We start from the raw sequence: 21,643 nt of genomic DNA on the forward strand, positions 1-21,643 counted from the left end.
CTAAAGGGTTAATAAACTTTCTATATGCTGTTGTGAATACTTTGAGGGGTCTAGTTTCTGAAATGGGGTGTTTGATTGGGGTTTCTAATATATGGGCCCCTCAAAGCAACTTCAGAACTGAGCTGGAAACGAAAAAATAAATAAAAATGAGGCAATACTTCACTTCTTATATTATAATGATAATGAGCCGTGCCTACTCCGAGATTACCCCTGTTCTGACCGTTTGTATAAACGGAGACACCTATTAGACCGTTTCAGTGCCAGGTTTTCCCAAGCATACACCCCCGAGAAGTGTATTTCTATTGATGAGTCGCTGGTACATTTTCTTATTCAAAGTTTTATTAAGTTTCAGTACACAGAGTTACAAGACATAGTGGAGGGAAGGCCTCCACACAGTAAATTAACAAACAAACAAGGTCAAAGACCAAAGCAAAAACCCACTAAAACAAAATCAGAAATGTGCATCACAACCCCATTCAAGGACATTATTCAGTATAGGTCAGTAGCATGAATGAGTTCATAAGCAAAGCAGCAGAGCATACATTGAGGCCACTTAATTGAAGCTGAGAAGGAGAGGCACATTACCCTAGACAGGGGAAAAGAACGAATAGAAAAGGCCCCAAGAGAGGGAGGGAAAGGAGGGAAGGGCGAGGGCATGAGGATCCTGGACTCCTGTTCCGGGGTATTATGAATGCAGCCAGCAGAAAATAAGCACCACCGTACACTTCACAGGGGCATAGGCCAACTCAGGTTACGGCCGTGAGGTATGAAGAAGAAGAAAGGAACACTATCCATGGCGACCATGTAGACGTATATTTTACCACAGCTGCCGGGGAGTGAGCTACCAGGTATTCCATACGCTGTATCACGGCAACCTCCCGAAACCACTCATCTAATGTTGGAGGCATTGCAGTTTTCCACCTGCGCGGGATCACTGACTTTGCCGCCTGAAGGAGATGTCTAGTTAGGGAACTTTTATAAACGTGTATTGGCATCGGGAACATAAATAAAAGAGCAGCTTCTGGGGAATCGGGAACAGTAACTCCGGTAACCTCCAGTATTAATTTAAGTACTGCATCCCAAAAACTCCTCAACAAGGGGCAACTCCACCAAACATGTGACATGGAGCCTCCCGCAGCACCACAACGCCAACAACTGTCAGGCACAGATGGAAACCATTTATGCAGAGCCGCCGGGACCCGATACCATCTAGAGACAATTTTGTAACTAGTTTCCTGGGCCCTACTGGCTATAGAGGCTTTTTGAGAAAGGGTGAAACACCTCTTCCATTGTGCTTCTGTAAATGTAGTCTGTAATTCTCTCTCCCAGGCCCCGCAGAAGGAAGGGAGTTGTTGAGATCGCTGTGCAAGTAGTAGTTTGTATAATGTGGAGATGGTGTGGGTAGGGGGCTGGGTGGAGACACAGAGGCGTTCAAAGTCAGTTAACAACCGGTGGAGATGTGCGCGTCGATTAACGGCTCCATAAAAGTGCTTTAACTGGGCGTATTCATACCTACGGCGAGGAGAGAGCACGTCATCGGGGCAGATAGAGGTTAAAGGGAGAAGAGAGGAGGCAGATAGGACCTGGGCAAAATACAAGGGGTTGGTGGGTGACCTACCTAGGAAGGAGCGACCAGCCTTACCAGCAGGAAAGGCAGGATTGTCCGTAACCGGAGTTAAAGGACCCAGGGGGTCAACCAGCGTACTTCCAGGCTTTATGTGCCTCAACGCCACAAGGGTATGGTGTACAACAAAGGAGGGTTGGGTCGTTCTATTCCCAGGCAGGGTCCACGGCAGGGTAGATAGGGTACTGGGGCATAGTTGTTGAGCCAAACGAACCCACAGTTTTGATTCTCGGTTGTGAAAAAAATCTAAAACCCGCGCATGTGTTGATGCTAGATAATAGAGCCGACAGTCCGGCAGACCCACCCCACCCGCACCCCTGGAACGAGTCAGAAGAGCTCGGCTCAAACGCGGACGACCAGTCGGCCAAATGAAGGAGCCAAAACACTGCTGAAGCCGCAAACCAGTAGGTAGATGGGATAGTGATGGGGATGGTCTGCAGGAGATAAAGTAAACGGGGGAGTAGAGACATTTTAATAATATTAATCCGGCCAAACCAGGAGAATTCAGTCTTATGCCAGGAACTAAGGTCAGTACGAAACTTGGCCAGCAGGGGGATGAAATTATTTGTAAACAGCTGTGTGAGGTCTCTACTTATACGGGCACCTAAATATGTAATGCCTCTGGAAGGCCACGAGAAAGGGAAGTTACTTTGGAGAAGCTACACTAGCTGGGCAGGGAGAGAAACATTTAACGCTTCAGACTTAGAGAAATTAATCTTGAAATTAGACCAAGTTCCAAAACGGGACAACTCGGACATCAATGAAGGGAGGGAGACATGAGGGTCTGTGAGATAGACCAATAGGTCGTCAGCAAATGCCGAGCACTTATATTCCATTCCTCCAATGGTAATGCCATTGATATCCATGTTGTTCCGGATGGAGGCCATGAGATGCTCCATGACCAGGACATACAACAGGGGGGACAGGGGGCATCCCTGTCTAGTGCCATTATGAATCGGGAAAGGTGCCGAGAGGGATCCATTTATTTTTATTTGGGCCGAAGGTGTGTGATACAGTGCCATAATTTTTGCCAGGAGAGAGGGTCCTACACCTACATGTCGAAGGGTTTGGTGAAGGGCAGGCCATGATATTCTGTCAAACGCCTTTTCGGCATCCAGGGACAGGATCATGAGCGGGATGTGGTTAGTCTGGGCATGGTGGATGATATCAAGTGTTTTGAGGGTGTTGTCCCGCGCCTCCCGGCCTGGTACAAACCCCGCCTGGTCCGGATGAACTAGACTAGGCATGTATTTATTCAATCTATTGGCAAGCAACTTGGCATATATTTTTAGGTCTACATTGAGTAAGGAGATGGGACGATAACTTGAGCAGAGTTGAGGGTCTTTACAAGGTTTAGGGATAACCGTGACGTGGGCTAAAGTGGAGCTGGGAGGAAACATGATCTCTGGGGAAACAGAGTTAAACGCTGGCAGTAGGAGCGGTATCAAATGATCAGTTAACATTTTGTAGAATTTGGCAGTATAGCCGTCCGGGCCAGGACTCTTTCCCCCAGGAAGATCGGTTATAACCGCAAGGAGCTCCGGGGAAGTGAAGTCCATATCTAGTTCCTCTGCTATCTCCCTAGACAACGGTGTGAAGGGAGAGGAGAAAGAAACCCGGTCCGGCGGAAGGGAGGGGGCGTGGGCGTGCGAGTCAAGGCTATAAAGGTCAGAGAAAAAGCTATGGAAACAATCCGCTATTTCCGGGGTCGTGTGAACAACCTGGCCAGACGGAGATTTAGTGTTTGGTATGTGTGACTGTGCAGTCCTAGCCTTTAAAGCTCTGGCCAACATGCGTCCGCTCTTATTGCCAAACTCATAGAACCTACTACGACAGACTTGAAGAGCACGCTGCTGGGCCGAGTCCAGCAGCCGCCTAGCCTCCTGTCGGGCAACCTGTAATTCCCGTAGAATCGGAAGAGAGAGCGCACGCTTGTGAGCCAGTTCCAGGGAGCTAATTTTTTGGAGCACAGTTTTAAGGGAGTGGGCCCTCTCTCTTTTAAGGCGCGCCCCATGTTTTATGAGTACCCCTCTGAGAACACATTTAAGGGCCTCCCAACGAATCAAGGGGGATGTGTCATCACGAGCGTGATCCAGTGTGAAATGCTCCACCGTCTTAAGCAAGTCAGCATGGCATACCCCATCCAGGAGGAGGGACTCGTTAAGTTTCCAAGTCATGGGGCCCTTAGTGAGGAAGGGGAGCTGCAAGGTGCAATACACCGGCGCATGGTCAGACCACAGAATACTACCAATGGACGTGTCGGTGACCCAGGGGAGAGCATGCTGCTGCAGAAAAATGTAGTCCAAGCGACTGTAAGTGCCATGCGGATGGGAGTAAAAACTATAATCCTTATCAACGGGATGTTGAATGCGCCATGCATCACATAGTTGGAGCTGCAAGAGAGCACGTTTCACCCGTCTGATAGCACCATATGCCAGACTCGAACGACCAGTAGAATTATCCACTGTTGGATCCAGAGTGAGGTTGAAGTCTCCGCACAGCACCACAGTCCCCCGGACCACCGGAAGGGCAGTATCTATAAGTTTAAGAATGAAAGGCACCTGTCCCTGGTTGGGAGCATAAGCATTAATCACCGTGAACTCCCTCCCACCAATATTGAGCACTAAAATGATATACCTAGCGTCGGGGTCCACGACCGAATTGACAACCTGATGGGGGAGGGACTTGTGGAGAGCTATGGCCACTCCACACGTTCTGGAAAGTGGGTTATTATTGAAGTGCCAAGTAGTGTAAAATTTATGTTTAATGGTAGGGGTGTGTCCTTCCTTGAAATGTGTCTCCTGGAAGCATGCAATGTGTACCTTACGCTTGTGTAGATGGTGGAGGATTTGCGCCCGCTTTTCAGGAAAATTCAGCCCCTTCACATTGAAGGAGGCAATATTGAGGTCAGCCATGGATGTAGACTAAACGGCTTGAAGATGTGCACTGGAAAACCCACGAGGGGCAGGAGTCCAGGATCGCCAGGAGGAAGGAAGGGGAAGGGAACAAGCTAGAAGTAAAAGACAGAGCATTAGAAAAAAAACACATACAAGTATTCAACAAAAAAGGCAGTATGAGAAACACTACCGCATCAACTAAACGCACAAATGCGAAAGACCAAAAATTTGGTCCAATACCTACAGGGGGAAGGTGACAACTATGCATGAGAGTTATCCACACTCCCCAGCGTACTATAATAAAAGTATGAACAGCTTAACATCTAAAACTCAATGCAAAGACAAAAGCAGTAGTAAGGCATCTAATGGAAATATTCAAACAGCAGGCAGCCTCAATTTCACACAGAAGAGGAAGCAGTCCTCATCACCGGAGAAGGCACTCTAGGTCATCACGCCGAGCGGGCAATTTCCATAGGTGGAGTAGGATCACGTTCTTGCCGGCGAACAGATCTTCTGCGGGGTCCGCGCTGAGGGCGACCCACCGTCGCATGTAGGGGCCTAGGGAACGGCCGTCCCGACCGCGGTCCCCCGCCAGCAGAGGATAGCAGCGAGGGCCACTCCGGTAGAGAAAAGTGAGGGAGGTTCAAGTCCCGTAAGAATCCAGGCACGTCGGCCGGGGATCGTACTGTATGGGTACGGCCATCTTGTCGGACCATCAGGGCAAAGGGGAAGCCCCACCTGTAGATGATATCACGGCTCCGGAGTACCTCCAAGAGGGGTTTGAGAGCAGCTCTTTGCGCCAGCGTATGTCGTGATAAATCCGGCAGAATACGTAGTTGCGTACCTTGGTGGAGGATGATAGGCTGTCGTCTGATTTTTTGTAGGATAGAGTCTTTGATGGCGTAAAAATGAATTCGGCAAATTACATTCCTCGGCCGTGGATCCTCAACACTCACCGGGCGGAGAGCTCTATGTGCTCGGTCAATTTCTATATGGGTGTTCGGCGGGCGGCCCAATAAATTATTAAAGATGGTTGACAGGGTTGAAAACAGGTCAGACGCAGGAATGGATTCTGGTAACCCCCGGACTCGTAGGTTATTCCTCCGGTTACGGTTTTCAATGTCGTCCAGATGTTGCTGTAAAGTGAACAGTTGGGCTGAGTGCTGCTGGATCGTTGTTTGGATATTCACAATAGTAGCATTATCAGCCGCCCGGTCCTGAGTGAGTGTGTCCACTCTCGTAGTAAGTGAGGAAAGTTCAGCACGGAACTGGGTAAACTCTAGCTTACACTCTTCCACAATCTGTCTCGCAAAGGAAGACATATCCTCCCTAGTGGGCATCAATTGAACAAGCTGGCGGATATCCGAGAGGGTTGCCGGTCTATTTTCACACACAGACCCAGACGACGGATCTGGGAAATGCGATCCCAAGCCTGCTGATGTATGGGTATTATCCAGGCCAGGAGAAAAAAGTGGATGGCACGGGGGACCTTGGCCGCATGTCCGCAGCACAGACGTATTCCCGGGGTGCGGGATAGACCCCATATACAGGGGCTGAGTGGTTGTCAGTAAAGCGCTAGGGGTACTGCTCAGGGACCAAGAGGGGGAGGCCCCTACCTGCATAGGTCACCTGAGAGGGGGATCTGGGTATATCAGCCCCACATGCTGAGCAGTGGCACTCGCGGTATGTGACACAGGGCCCTGGTACTCACTGCGCCTCCCAGGGGGGTCCTCCCTCTGACCATCCACCGTCAGGTCGTCCACGGAGTCTCCCATTCCCGGGGACTCCCGGTCAATCTGTGTCCGCCCCTCATCCTGTCTAGGAGGCACAGGGCCTGCAGGCCATGAAGAGAACTCTGCCGTAGGATGCTTCCCCGACTTCTGCAGCTCGGCCCGAGAAAGCCGGCGGCCATCTTGCTGGACCACGTGGTCCGACTGCAGGAGCGCGGCGGCGGCCGCAGAGGAGGCCCTAGAGACCTCAAGTCCCGGTCGGGGGTCCGGTTCCCTCGGATCCCGAGCTCTCCCAGCTGGCGGGAGTGAAAGAAGGGCCGTGATCTCCTGAGCGGGCCCGTTTCCAGGAGACACAGAGTCCCGGCGGCCATCTTGGGAAGCAGCAGTCGCCGTCGGCCGGGCCCCAGTCTTGTCCGATACCTGGTGAGGAGACACGGATCCATCGACCTCCTGCAGCTGCACCATGGAGGGTAAGTGGACGTCGTCAGGTGCGGTCTCCGGAGGCCCAGGGCACCGAGCTAGTGGTAAGGAAGACTCGGAGCGGCCATCTTGGTCGCCTGCTTCAGACCGCGATGAGGCCCTCAGCTGCATCTGCTGATGGCGCCCGAAATAGACCCCAATATCGCGCTGGGGTGAAGAGGGGCAGGAAAGGGCTGCTGCCTTAGATTTTTTTGATGCTTTTCCCATTACTGGGAGTTGATGTTAGCCACTTATATGATCGCTGGGTGAGGAGCTGGAGAAAACACGACTTCACTCTCCCATAGCTGGCCACGCCCCCTCCCTGAAAGGGAGGCTTCAATTCCGCGAGTACCTGCCGGGTAAGAAGGCAAGGTATGGCGTGAAGATATATAAGCTGTGCGAGAGTGCATCAGGGTATACCTACAGGTTTAGGATATATAAAGGGAAGGACACCAGTATTCAGCCCCCAGAATGCCCCCCCCTTACTGGGAGTTAATACAAAAATTGTGTGGGATTTGGTGCACCCACTGCTGGACCAGTGTCACCACCTCTACCTGGATAATATTTATACCAGCGTCCCACTCTTCAACTGCCTCGCTTCCAGAAGTCCTGTGGCATGCGGCACTGCTAGAAGAAACCTGAGAGGCCTCCCTAAGACTCTGCTTGGGCAAACAAGAAGGGGTGAGAGCAGGGCACATTCTAGCAGCAACATATTGTGTGTCATGTACAAGACCAGGGAGATGCCACACCAGTACCCATGTACCTGTACGAGGTACCAGTACAGAGACCCCCAAACCAGACTGCATCCTGGACTACAATAGGTACATGGGAGGGGTGGACTTGTCAGATCAAGTCCTGAAGCCCTACAGTACTTCTGGAAGCGAGGACACACGCATCGTACCAGGGCAACACTTTTTAGTAGAAGTTCCCCAAACTGGCAAGAAGGGAAAAAGTCAAAAGAGGTGCAGAGTCTGCTATAAGAAGGGACACAATATATCAATGTGACGCGTGTCCCGAAAAACCAGAGCTCTATATGAAAGAGTGTTTTAAAATTTATCATCCATCCCTTTATTTTTAATTTTACCCCAGTTTTACTCGCTCTGATCCACTTCGCACAGCTTACCCCTCCTCATCTTTCCCCTCTGAGCCCTGCTGTGTGCCCAGGCAGCTGATAACAGCCACATGTAGGGTATTGCCATACCCGGGAGAACCAACATTACAGTTTATGAGGTGTATATCTCCGGTGGCGCATGCTGGGCACAATATATCGGACACTGAATTGGCATATATGTATAGAAAATTGCAAATTTCACTCTGCACCAACTGCTGCACATTATATTTTACACAATACCTGTGGGGTCAAAATTCTCACTACACCTCTAGATGAATGCCTTAAGGGGTGTAGATTTTAAAACAGGGTCACTTCTCGGGGGTTTCAACTGTACCGGTACCTTAGGGGCTTCTGCGTACAAGACTTAGCACCAGAAAAGCTTCAGTAGGCCAAATGGTGGTCCTTTCCTTCTGAGCCCTGCCGTGTGCCCAGGCAGCTAATAACAGCCACATGTAGGGTACTGCCGTACCCGGGAGAACCCACATTACAGTTTATGGGGTGTATGTCTCCGGTGGCACATGCTGGGCACAATATATCGGACACTGACATGGCATATATATAGAAAATTGCAAATCTCACTCTGCACCATCTGCTGCGCATTATCTTTTACACAATACATGTGGGGTCAAAATGCTCACTACACCTCTAGATGAATTCCTTAAGGGGTGTCGTTTTTAAAACGGGGTCACTTCTCGGGGGTTTCAACTGTACTGATACCTCAGGGGCTTCTGCACACATGACTTAGCACCAGAAAATTCCCAGTAGGCCACATGGTGGTCCTTTCCTTCTGAGCCCTCCCATGGGCCCAAACGGCAGTTGATCACCACAAATAGGCTATTGCCACACTCAGGACAAATTGGGCAACAAAATGGGGTATTTTATTCCTTGTGAAAATAAGAAATTTTGAGCCAAAACTACCTCTTATTGGAAAAAAAAATTTTTTTTTAAATTCACAGCCCAATTCAAATAAATTCTGTGAAAAAACTGTGGGGTCTAAATGGTCACAACACCCATAAATAAATTCTTTGAGGGGTGTAGTTTCCAAAATGGGGTCATTTGTGGTTGGTTTTCATTGCTTTGATACCTCTGGGGCTCTGCATATGCAACATGGCACCCGAAAACCAATCTAGCAAAATCTGGGCTCCAAAGAACACATAGCGCTCCTTTCCTTCTGAGGCCTCCCATGGGCCCAAACGGCAGTTTATCACCACAAATGGGGTATTGCCGAACTCAGGACAAATTGGGCAACAGATTGGGGTATTTTATTCCTTGTCAAAATAAGAAATTTTTAGCCAAAACTACCTCTTATTGGCAAAAATTTAATTTTTTTAAATTCACAGCCCAATTCAAATAAATTCTGTGAAAAAACTGTGGAGTCTAAATGGTCACAACACCCATAAATGAATTCCTTGAGGGGTGTAGTTTCCAAAATGGGGTCACTTCTGGTGTGTTCCATTGCTTTGATACCTTTGGGGCTCTGCAAATGCGACATGGCACCCGAAAACCAATCCAGCAAAATCTGGGCTCCAAAGAACACATAGCGCTCCTTTCCTTCTAATACCTCCCATGGGCCCAAACGGCAGTTTATCACCACAAATAGGGTATTGCCGCACTCAGGACAAATTTGGCAACAAAATGGGGTATTTTATTCGTTGTGAAAATAAGACATTTTGAGCCAAAACTACATCTTATTGGAAAAAAGTTTTTTTTTTTTTAATTCACAGCCCAATTCAAATAAGTTCTGTGAAAAAAACTGTGGGGTCTAAATGGTCACAACACCCATAAATAAATTCCTTGAGGGGTTTTATTTCCAAAATGGGATCACTTTTGGTGGGCTTCCATTGCTTTGATACCTCTGAGGCTCTGCAAATGCGACATGGCACCCGAAAACCAATCCAGCAAAATCTGGACTCCTAAGAACACATAGTGCTCCTTTCCTTCTGAGTCCTCCCATGGGCCCAAACGGCCGTTTATCACCACAAATGGGGTATTGCCGCACTCAGGACAAATTGGGCAACAAAATGGGGCATTTTGTTCCCTGTGAAAATAAGAAATTCTGATCAAAAATGACATCTTATTGGAAAAATTGTCATTCTTTTAATTTCACAGCCCAATTCAAATACGCGCTGTGAAAAAACTACGGGGTCAAAATGGTAACAATAACCATAAATGAATTCCTTGAGGGGTGCAGTTTCCAAAATGGGGTTAGTTTTGGGGGATTCCTACTGTTTTGGCACCTCAACACCTCTCCAAACCTGGCATGCTGCCTAAAATATATGCTAATAAAAAAGAAGCACCAAAATGCAATAGGTGCTTCTTTGCTTCTGGGGCTTGTGTTTTATTCCACGAGCGCAGTAGAGCCACATGTGGGACATTTCTAAAAACTGCAGAATCTGGACAATACATATTTAGTAGTGTTTCTCTGGTAAAACCTTCTTTGTTACAGAAAAAAATAGAATAAAATTGAAATTCAGCAAGAAAAATGAAATTTGCAAATTTCACCTCCACTTTGCTTTAATTCCTGTGAAATGCCTGAAGGGTTAAAAAAACTTTCTAAATGCTATTTTGAATACTTTGAGGGGTCTAGTTTTTAAAATGGGGTGTTTTATGGGGGTTTCTAATACATAGGCCCTTCAAAGCCTCTTCAGAACTGAACAGGTACCTTAAAAAAAAGGCTTTTGAAATTTTCTTAAAAATATGAGAAATTGCTGTTCATGTTCTAAGCCTTGTAACGTCCAAGAAAAATAAAATAATGCTCTAAAAACTATGCAGATCTAAAGTAGACTTATGGGAAATGTGAACTAGTAACTATTTTGGCTGGTATAACCATTTGTTTTACAAGCACATGCATTTAAATTCGGAAAAATGCTATTTTTTCAAATTATTCTCTAAATTTTGCAATTTTTCACAAATAAACACTGAATATATCGACCAAATTTTACCACTAACATAAAGCCCAATGTCTCACGAGAAAACAATCTCAGAATCGCTTGGATAGGTTTAAGCATTCCGACGTTATTACCACATAAAGTGAAATATGTCAGATTTAAAAAATAGGCTCTGAGCCTTAAGGCCCAAACTAGGCTGCGTCCTTAAGGGGTTAAGCACTACATTGTATGCAATGGGTAAACCCGCTACAGAAGAGTTGCGTATCCGCAGAATTAATTGACATGCTGCAGTTGAAGTAAAAACACTGCAGGTCAATTTATGTGCGTTTTTTTAGGCGGAAATTTGTTGAAATCTCACCCACACTGCTGCGGATGATGAGGATTTTCCAAAATCCAGCAGTGTTTATGCTGTGTGTGTTCCTACCCTTAATAACAAGGGCAAAGGGATATGGACGGAAAGAAAAGAGGGCAAATTTTGCTATTTTTTATTTCCGTCCATATCCCTTTTCCCTTGTTATTGATAGTTTATTATTAGTGGTGTAAACCAGGGCAGTACAAAAAGATCCCAAGAGAGTAAGCTTCAAACTTGCAACCCTTAAAAACAACCCAGCGAACAGTTTTTGTGCTGATGTTAATGCCAGAGGAGGTTTGGAACTCTGCAGTTATTGAGTCATAGCGTTGGTGACTTTTATGCACTATACACCTCAGTACTCTGCGACCCCACTCTGTAACTTTACGTGGTCTGTATGAGTTGCTGTGGTTTCCAAACTCTTCCACTTGGCAATAATAGCACTCACAGTTGATCGTGGAATATCTTGGCGGGAAGAACGGTCACGAACCGACTTGTTACAATGGTGGCATCTTATTACAGGACCACGATGGAATTCAGTGATCTCTTTAGAATGACCCAATCTTTTGCAAATGTTTGTACAGGCAGACTGCATGGCAAGGTGCTGGATTTTACCTGTGGCAATGGGACTGAATAAAACACCTGAATTCAGAGGTGTGTCCCAATACTTTTCTCCATACAGTTTATATTTAATTTCATTTATGTGGCAAAACATATATCTTTATAGACCCTAGCAATGCCACCGGGGCCTGCTCATCTAAACAAGAAATAGGTGGGGGAGATCAGGCTCAACATTTAATAAAGGTGAAATGCCAGGATTAGAGGTTTCTAAAGGGACATGTCTGCAGCCGTTGACTGCCAGGAAATATCTTAATGGCTGTTCTGTATAACTCACGCTGTGTTGTCCTTGAATTTCATCTGTCTTTCATAATCAAAATGGCTGCTCATAAATACTCATTAGGGGACAGGGTCGTATCTAGAGGGGGTGCAGAGGTAGGAGTCGCACCTGGGCCCTGGAGCCTGAGGGGGCCAAAAAGCTCCTAAGCCGCATAAGAAGACACAAATATTATAAATGATATATGGTAGGTAGGGGCCCTGTTATAGATTTGGCATTGGGACCCAGGAGCTTCAAGTTACGCCTCTGTTAGGGGATAAGCCCCTGTCATGTCCTCTAGTGATAAAATATTTACTGTCTGCTTTTGTATCCTCAAATAAGCTGCTGAGCAACACTAAATATAATTGGTTAAGAGTATAATGTCCGGCCTAGAGACCTAATCGCACCTTTACGATTCATTTGCACCTAATTAAAAGTTCTTAAAAAATGCAAAACTAAACACTAAAAAGTAAGAGACAAAGACACAATTTAATAGAATAAAAAAAATGATCTACAAAAAGTTTACTCAGAGACAGTGACAGCTGGTCTTTTAGTACTATTTTTACACCGTATGTCTCTGACTTTTAATTCAATCCGTCCTTCAGTACACCAGTAAAAATGGAGTTCAAATTAATAACTATTGGATGCTATGGATACTGCATGAAGGTACAGTCTGCCTCACTAGTCTATCTTTTGTTCCATATTTAATAGAAATTCCTTGGCTGATACTCAGAGGAATTTTCCATATATATTGTAATGACGGGGTAGTGAGACAGACAGGTGAGACCTAATCTAACCGCCACTCAGTCCATTCCTACTTGCAAGACCCATCCTAGGCGACGACGTACAACTGGGCGACGGTCCCTACGCTCAGTATGTGCACGACAGACAAACAGACAAGGGTACACAGAAGCAAAGGGAAATGGGGCAGGTGCCCACGGCAACAACGTGAGCAACAAGAGTAGTGAACGAGCCGAGTCAAACTAGGAGTGTACGAGGTACCAAACGCAGAGCAGAAGCATAGTCAATAAAGCCAGGGTCAATTTGAAGCAGAGGTCAATAGTACTAGCAGGAACAGCAGAGCCAGGAAACAGGACAGAATCACAGGCAAAGGAAGAGCAGGAAATGAAGGTATAAATAGACCGAGGGCGGGAGCTAGCTCCGTATGACCAGACTGTGATAGGTTCTCCCACTCCTCAGCCTACCGGCCTGAGTGGTAGCAGATCGAGTCACTCTATCAAACCTAGGAGCATATGCAGACTGATTAACCACGGGTGTCGACACAAAAGCTGTGTCTGGCAGATCCTTTACAGTATCCCCCCTTTTATGAGGGGCCACTGGACCCTACCTAGGTGGACCTGGCTTATTGGGGAACCAAAGATGGAACCTCCTAAGCAATACCTCAGCGTGAACATCCCGGGCGGGTACCCAAGTCCTCTCCTCAGGGCCGTATCCTCTCCAATGCACCAGGTATTGGAGGGAGCCTTGGACTATCCTGCTGTCCACAATCTTGGCCACCTAGAATTCTACCCCTTCAGGGTTGAGAACAGGGACCGGAGGTTTCCTCGAGGTAACCAAGGACGGGGAGCAGCGTTTCAGGAGGGAGGCATGAAACACGTCGTGTATTTGAAAAGATGGGGGTAACTCCAGCCGGAAGGAGACAGTATTAAGGACCTCAATGACCTTGTACAGCCCTATAAACCGGGGAGAAAATTTTTTGGACGGAACCTTAAGGCGCAAATTTTTTTAAGACAGCCACACCAGATCCCCCACCACAAACAAGGGGTTAGCAGAACGTCTTCTATCTGCCTAAGTCTTTTGTATGCTCTGGGACGCCTCTAGGTTCTTCTGAACCTGGGCCCAGACTGTGCACAGTGCCCGATGAACGACATCTACCTCGGGATTGTTGGAACCACCAGGTGAAACGGAGGAGAACCGTGGATTAAGCCCAAAATTACAGAAAAAGGGGGAGACCCCTGACGAGTTACTGACCCGGTTATTAAGGGAAAATTCGCCGAGGGGAATGAAGGAGACTCAATCATATTGACAGTCAGAGATAAAACACCTTAAATATTGTTCTAGAGACTGATCAGTCCTCTCAGTTTGGCCATTAGTTTCAGGATGGAAGGCTGAGGAGAAGGACAGATCAATCTCCAACTTTTTACAGAAAGCCCTCCAAAACAATGAAACAAATTGTACCCCTCTGTCAGAAACAATATTGACAGGAACCCCATGTAGACGCAGGATGTGTTTGACAAACAAGGTAGCTAACGTCTTGGCATTGGGTAGTTTCTTGAGGGGCACAAAGTGGCACATCTTACTAAAGCGGTCTACTATAACCCACACCACCGACTTGCCTTGAGATGGAGGCATCTCGGTGATAAAATCCATGGAGATATGGGTCCATGGGAATGGCCAAAGAACATAGTAAGCCCGCTGGTCGGGACCTGGGAGTCTTGGACCTAGCACAAATTTCACAATCGGCGACGTAGGCCTTAACGTCTTTAGGCAACCCAGGCCACCAATAGTTTCTAGCAATGAGGTGCTTGGTACCCAGGATGCCTGGATGGCCAGATAGTGCAGAGTCATGATTTTCCCTGCGTACGCTTAGCCGGAATTGCAGGGGAACAAACAGCTTGTTCTCAGGAAGGTTCCCGGGAGCTGACCCTTGATCGGCCGCAATTTCGGAGACTAAGTCAGAATCAAAAGAGGATATTATTATACCTGGGGGCAAAACACAAGCAGGATCTTCCTCCGAAGGAGGGCTGGCAATGAAGCTACGCGACAGTGCATCAGCTTTAATATTTTTAGACCCAGTCCTATAGGTGACCACAAAGTTTAATCTAGTAAAAAAACAACGCCCATTGAGCTTGTCTTGGGTTTAGCCAGATTCTATGAAGACCAGATTATTGTGGTCAGTAAGGACCGTTACCTGGTGCCCAGCCCCCTCCAAGAAGTGGCACCACTCTTCAAATGCCCATTTAATGGCTAAGAGTTTGCGGTTGCCCACGACATAGTTACTCTCAGTGGGCGAGAACTTCCTGGAGAAGACAGCACCCACTCCCACCTCGGAGGCGTCAACCTCCACGATGAATGGCTCCATTTGGTTAGGCTGAATAAGCACTGGGGCAGAGATAAAGCACTTCTTAAGGATCTCAAGAGCCTGGACCCCCTCTTGAGGCCAGTGGAGGAGATCAGCACCTTTGCGAGTAAGATCCGTAAGAGGCTTAGTGGTGACCGAGAAGTTAGCAATAAATCTCCTGTAATAATTCGCAAACCCCAGGAAGCACTGTAACGCCTTCAGAGAGGCAGGTTGGACCCATTAAGCCACAGCCTGAACCTTGGCAGGGTCCATGCGGAATTTATTAGGAGTGAAGATTTGACCCAAAAATGGTATCTCCTGCACCCCAAACACACATTTTTCGGATTTAGCAAAGAGTTTGTTTTCCCGAAGGGCCTGGAGCTCCTTCCTGGCATGCTCAATGTGGGAGGACCAGTCCTTGGAAAACACAAGTATGTCATCAAGGTACACTACAAGAAATACCCCCAGTAAGTCTCTTAAAATCTTATTTATGAAATTGTGGAAGACCATTACACAACCCAAAGGGCATGACCTTCGGGCGTGTTAAACGCAGTCTTCCACTCATCCCCTTCTCTGACTCGGATAAGGTTATAAGCCCCCCGAAGTTCAAACTTAGAGAACCATTGGGCCCCCTGAACCTGATTGAAGAGATCAGGAATCAAAGGAAGGGGATACTGGTTCCTTACAGTGACCTTATTCAAGTTTCGGTAATCGATGCACGGCCTAAGACCACCATCCTTCTTCCCTACGAAGAAGAAGCCAGCACCTACCGGAGAGGTAGAGTGACCAATGTAACCCTTGGCCAGGCTTTCCTGGATATATCCTCTCATGGCCTCACGTTTGGGACAAGAGAGATTAAATATCCTACCCTTAGAGAGCTCAGCTCCTGGTACCAAATCGATTGCGCAATCGTGTTCTCTTTGAGGAGGTAACACTTCGGAGGCCTTTTTAGAAAAAACATCCTGAATAAACTCAGGTAGAGTGTTCACCTCTTCAGTGAGAGATATAAAATTACCAGAAAAACAGGACGTGATGCATTCATTACCCCATTTAGTAAGATCCCCAGTACTCCAGTTAAACGTGGGATTATGCATCTGCAACCAGGGAAGGCCTAAAACCAAAATTGGACGATAATCCCTGCATCACCAGTACAGAACACTGCTCCAAATGAATGGAGCCAACAATGAGTTCAAAAACAGGGTTATGCTGCGTAAAATAACTATTAGCGAGTGGTGGAGTTGATACCCACTACCGGGACAGGTTTAGGCAAATCAATCAATGGCATGGCTAGAGACATAGCAAATTCCACAGACATAATATTAGCAGAAGACCCTGAATCCACGAAGGCACTGCCGGTGGCAGACCTACCCTTAAAAGAGACCTGAAAGGGAAGCAAGATCTCATTAGGTTTCATATTAACGGGAAATACCTGTGCGCCCAAGCGACCTCCCCGATGGTCACTTAGGCGCGGAAGTTTTCCGGCTGCTTATTCTTATGCCTAGGACAGTTGTTCACTTGATGCTTGTCATCCCCACAATAGAAGCAGAGACCATTCTTCCTGCGGAACTCTCTACGTTGTTGGGGAGACACGGAGGCCCCGAGTTGCATTGGTTCATCCAAGTTTTCCGTGGACGAACGAAGCAACGGAACCTTGGGAGCCATCATGGGGGAGCCAGAGGAGAAGGTACAAAAACGTTCAAATCGTCGTTCCCTGAGACGTCGGTCAAGACGTACCACTAAAGCCATAACCTGATCTAGAGAGTCAGAAGAGGGATAGCTAACTAACAGGTCCTTTAGGGCGTTCGACAGCCCCAAACTAAACTGGCACCTCAAGGCAGGGTCATTCCAGCGAGAAGCTACACACCACTTCCTAAAGTCAGAACAGTACTCTTCCCTGACGTAAGGTCACCAGCTGACTCTCGGCAAAGGCAGTCTTGTCAGTCTCGTCATAGATGAGCCCGAGAGCGAAAAAAAAAAATTCTTCATGATTTGGACCCTGCATGCCATCACTTTGGATTTGAAATGAAACAACTGAGATACAATTGAAGTGTAGACTTTCAGATTTAATTGAAGGGGTTGAACAAAAATATCCTGTGAAACGTTTAGGAATTGCAACGATTTTTCTACACAGCCTACTCATTTCAGGGGCTCAAAAGTAATTGGACAAATTAACATTACTATAAATAAAATGTGTGCTTTTTTAATACTTTCTAGAGAATCCTTTGCAGGCAATGACTGCCTGAAGTCTGGAAACCATTGGCATCACCAAACGCTGGGTTTCCTTCTTTGTGATGCTTTGCCCGGCCTTTACTGCAGCTGTCTGCAGTTGTTTCTTGTTTGTGGGTCGTTCTGCCTTAAGTTTTGTCTTAAGCAAGTGGAATGCATGATCGATCGGGTTGAGATCTGGTGATTGACTTGGACATTGCAGAATATTCCACTTCTTTGCCTTAAAAAACTCCTGGGATGCTTTCGCAGTATGTTTTGTGTCATTGTCCATCTGTACTGTGAAGCGACGTCCAATCAACCTTGTTGCATATGGTTGAATCTGAGCAGAATTTATATACCTGAACACTTCAGAATTCATCCGGCTGCTTCTGTCTTCAGTCACATCATCAATAAACACTAGTGACCCATTGCCTTTGGCAGCCATGCATACCCATGCCATCACACTGCCTCCACCATGTTTTACAGAGGATGTGGTGTGCTTTGGATAATGAGCCGTTCCAAGCCTTCTCTATACTTTCTTCCTCCCATCATTCTGTTACAGGTTGATCTTAGTTTCATCCGTTCAAAGAATGCTGTTCCAGAACTAGGCTGGCTTCTTTAGATGTTGTTTGGTAAAGTCTAATCTGGCCTTTCTATTTTTGAGGCTGATTAATGGTTTTCACGATGAGGTGAACCCTCTGTATTTGCTCTTATGTAGTCTTCCCTTTATGGTAGACTTAGATACTGATACACGTACTTCCAGGAGAGTGTTCTTCACTTGGGTAGATGTTGTGAAGGGGTTTTTCTTCACCATGGAAAAGGATTCTGTGATCATCCACCACTGTTGTCTTCCGTGGACGTCCAGGCATTTTGGAGTTCACAAGATCAGTAGTGCGCTCTTTTATTTTATTTTTTTCAAGGATCTACCAAACTGTTGACTTGGCCACTCCTAATATATATATATATATATATATATATATATATATATATATATATATATATATATATATATATATAATCTGTCAAATACTTATTAAACAACATTCAATTGGGAGTTATCCTGCAGGAAGGATTGTTTGAAATCAAAAACATGCATGACTTATTTCTCAAGAGGTCAATACAGGTCACTGAGGGCCCGGGTACAAGAAGTCTAGCATCTGATACCTCATAGTTTCCCTTTTACCTGCCCTCCTCTAAGTGGAATGGGCATAAAGACAACTTGTGTTTGTCATGACCGCTAGGTAAACCATACATTGGCCAAAATGTGACTATGGCAAATGTTTTTGAATCGACTAGTAATCCTGAAACACAAAATGTGTTTTTACTTTTTCTGCTCACATACAAATTCAGTGGGTAGACTTATTAATGCTCAGTATTTTTGCCAGTTGGGGGCCAACACTATATGAAGTCAGTGCACCACTTTTCTGGAAAAAAAAAGTGAACCCATGAAATTCATTTATTTACTTGTTTTTAAATTTTTCTAATCAGGAAATTAAGTTATGTCAAACCTATGAATGGATCGCAAGTTAAACCTTCTTCTGGCAGTAAAGTGATTGCTCAGATGAGACTCCAGGATGGTGATCGATGACTTGTCTGACAATGGCTAAAAAATAGTCACACTCTCTTGACATAATGACGTAGTAGATCCGATTTTCCTTGTTTTAGATTTGTTTTATTACACTCACAAGCTTAGGAACAATATAATATGTATATTGTATAATTGCTACTAGTGGGGTCAAACCCCGGAACAAGCTGAAAGGCAAAACTGTGGTCAGTTGGTAGAAAGATGTATTTTGCGCTAAAATACTCTGATTTGTAATATAATAAACAAATAGCTTTGAAGGATAGTTATGCAAGTCTGATCTTTTTTAACCATTCTCAGATGAGTCTTCAGTCACCATCTTGCTGTTGCAGCCTACCTGAGCCATCAGTTTTAGGTCCTGTTCACACCCCATTATACAGCCTATGTCAGCGGTATATATATACATCCATTGTAGGCTGCAACATATCTCACTCTATATGCAGGGCAGGGAGTGCAGTGTGAGAATGTTTACTACATACCCTATGTGCAACCACCTCCCTCTTCAGGAACACACGCTCAGACAGATTGTTTGCATGCTCCCACGGTTCCCCTAGTGCGCCAAAGGTGCGTGTGTGTGCGGGACGTTCCTGCGGGAGTGCGGGGGCAGAGAGGGTCGAGCTGGGTGAAGGACGAATTCCCCTCTGGCCTCTGGAATGCATGCCAGGGTCACACTGCAATTATCTTATAAGGGGTTATATTGTATGAGGATAAGTACAAACTTAAAGAAAATGCAATATTTAAGGACATTCTGTACTAGAAAAATGTATCTAGTACTGAGATAATACACTTAGAAAAATGCCTATGAGATAAAATTAGTTATTTATAAGCTGGCATACTTCTTTTTCCCTGACTTAACAAAAAAAAACTTAAAAAGGTAAACTAATAATATATACCACATAACAGAACCAACATCTAGCTTGGAACTTTTAGGGGGCTGTTTCGTTGGTGTAATGGTACCCACAAGTATTATTAGTATTAGGGTGTCATCCTGATGCCCTTATTCTAAAATATCTGTCATAGTGTCTGGTGTCTGGTCAGTCTGATGCTCCAGATGAAAACCAATTACATTGGTCCCATACATGGCTGTGTATGGCATATGATCAAACGCAGGAATGTAAATCAAGGTAATAAATCAACTTGTAGAGCTTTCTAGTTGAAAGGATGAGCGGTTCTTTCACAAACAGTGCACAGTAATAAAGAAAATGTACAGATTACTCTGCAGATGCCAGGGTGTATAGTATGCTATGCAGCCCTATCAGTCAAGCTGTCTATCTTCAGATAATGAAAAAAATTATGTTTTACATACCATGATACATTTTCTATTCCTCAAACATTAAGTATGCCAGTGTGTACATTTATTTCATCAGGTCCCAGATAACTCTTTTCAATGTCACCTGTCTCCAGCAGTATACTAACTAAAAGCTAGATGAAGGGGAAATGCGCTGTCAATCCATGGACACCATGGAAATAGTTAGACCTGACTTTTTGGCAGGTACCCCACTGACCTGCATAGTTGAAGTAGCAGTAGGGGACGCATACAGCAGAGGGCCCCTGTGCAAGAACAGTATATCTCCTTCTGTCTCTCGAATAATCCACTGGTAATTGTGAGCTATGAAATTCATTAGCTCAATCCCTTACGTACAATCTAATAGACAGAAGGAATCTGCTAGCTGCTTCTAAAGGGGCAGGGGGTCACCTTACATCAGGGGCCCATATGGTACGGATGCCCTTGTGAAGTAGTAGCCCAGAAATTCTCTGCTTTAACATGTAACCAGTTGAACCCCCATGCACATACATGTACCCATACATACTGTATTACTGTTATGTGTTTTTTAGATACACAATTTTGTATTACGTGGGACGTCAATTTGAATAGAGTTCAATACAAGAAATGCAAGTATGCCATTGATTCCGCCACATAGGTTTACTTGCCTTTTCCCACTCTCTTTCCGTGTTCAGCAGTATAACCACCAGTTTTGGATTTTCTTGATAACCATCTTCCGTAAAGGACAAATCTCGGCCATCCCACGTAACATTTATCATAAATCTGCAAAAAGGGTAAAACAGAAGTTAGTTAAGAAGTTAATGATCCATTCAGCAGTTAACTAGTTATTGGGTTCAGTCATAATTACTTTGATAAAATGTATGGGAATACATTTTGTCAACAACAAAAAATATATATATTTTGGTCAGTTTTGTCAGGCGGATGAAAGCATTTGAAGAAATAGCCATATTTTTGGCAACTTTAATGGACAGTCACTGACACTATATGCCTTCAAATGCCCTAAAATAATTGGCAATCTCTATGCAAATTGAGCATCTTGCTCAACTTATTGGTGAGTGGTACCACATGGCAGCCTGTGTTATGCCCTAAGTTAACCACTTCCCGACATTTGTCGTAAATATACGTCATGGAAAGCCAGTGCTTCCCGCAAAATGTTGTATACTTACGACAAATGCATGGCACCGGCTCAGAAGCTGAGTCGGTGCCATCATCCCCGGATGTCAGCTGTATCTTACAGCTGACATCCTGCTGTAACGGCGGGGATGGAAGTTAGCTTAGATCCCCACCATTAACCCCTTAAATGCAGTCGTCAAAAGCGATTGTTGCATTTAAGATGTTTGAAGCTCATAGACACCCAGCAATGAAATCGCCGGGGTGTCGGTGGCTGCAATGGCAACCGGAGGCCTAATACTGGCCTCCCGGTGTGCCTAGCATGGAAAACTTTCAGCCCCGGCCCAGAGGCGGGGCCTGAAAGGCTTCCGTAGCCGCCGGCCAGATGGCGATCAGCAGTGGATGTCAGCTGTATGCTACAGCTGACATCCACCTGTAACGGCAGGA

The 21,643-nt window shown here is 45.8% G+C and overlaps 1 protein-coding gene across 1 annotated transcript in view; it reads right to left on the reverse strand.

Moving 5' to 3' along the window:
* GRIN2A (glutamate ionotropic receptor NMDA type subunit 2A) overlaps positions 1-21,643 on the reverse strand; it is a 608,297-nt gene that overhangs the window by 169,758 nt on the left and 416,896 nt on the right. Inside the window, exon 5 of the mRNA XM_075830090.1 lies at positions 20,734-20,848. Within this exon, the coding sequence (XP_075686205.1) occupies positions 20,734-20,848 (115 nt within the window). The remainder of the gene's footprint in view (positions 1-20,733; positions 20,849-21,643) is intronic.

This window comes from Rhinoderma darwinii, chromosome 6, assembly GCF_050947455.1.
Source record: "Rhinoderma darwinii isolate aRhiDar2 chromosome 6, aRhiDar2.hap1, whole genome shotgun sequence".
Lineage (NCBI taxonomy): Eukaryota > Metazoa > Chordata > Amphibia > Anura > Rhinodermatidae > Rhinoderma > Rhinoderma darwinii.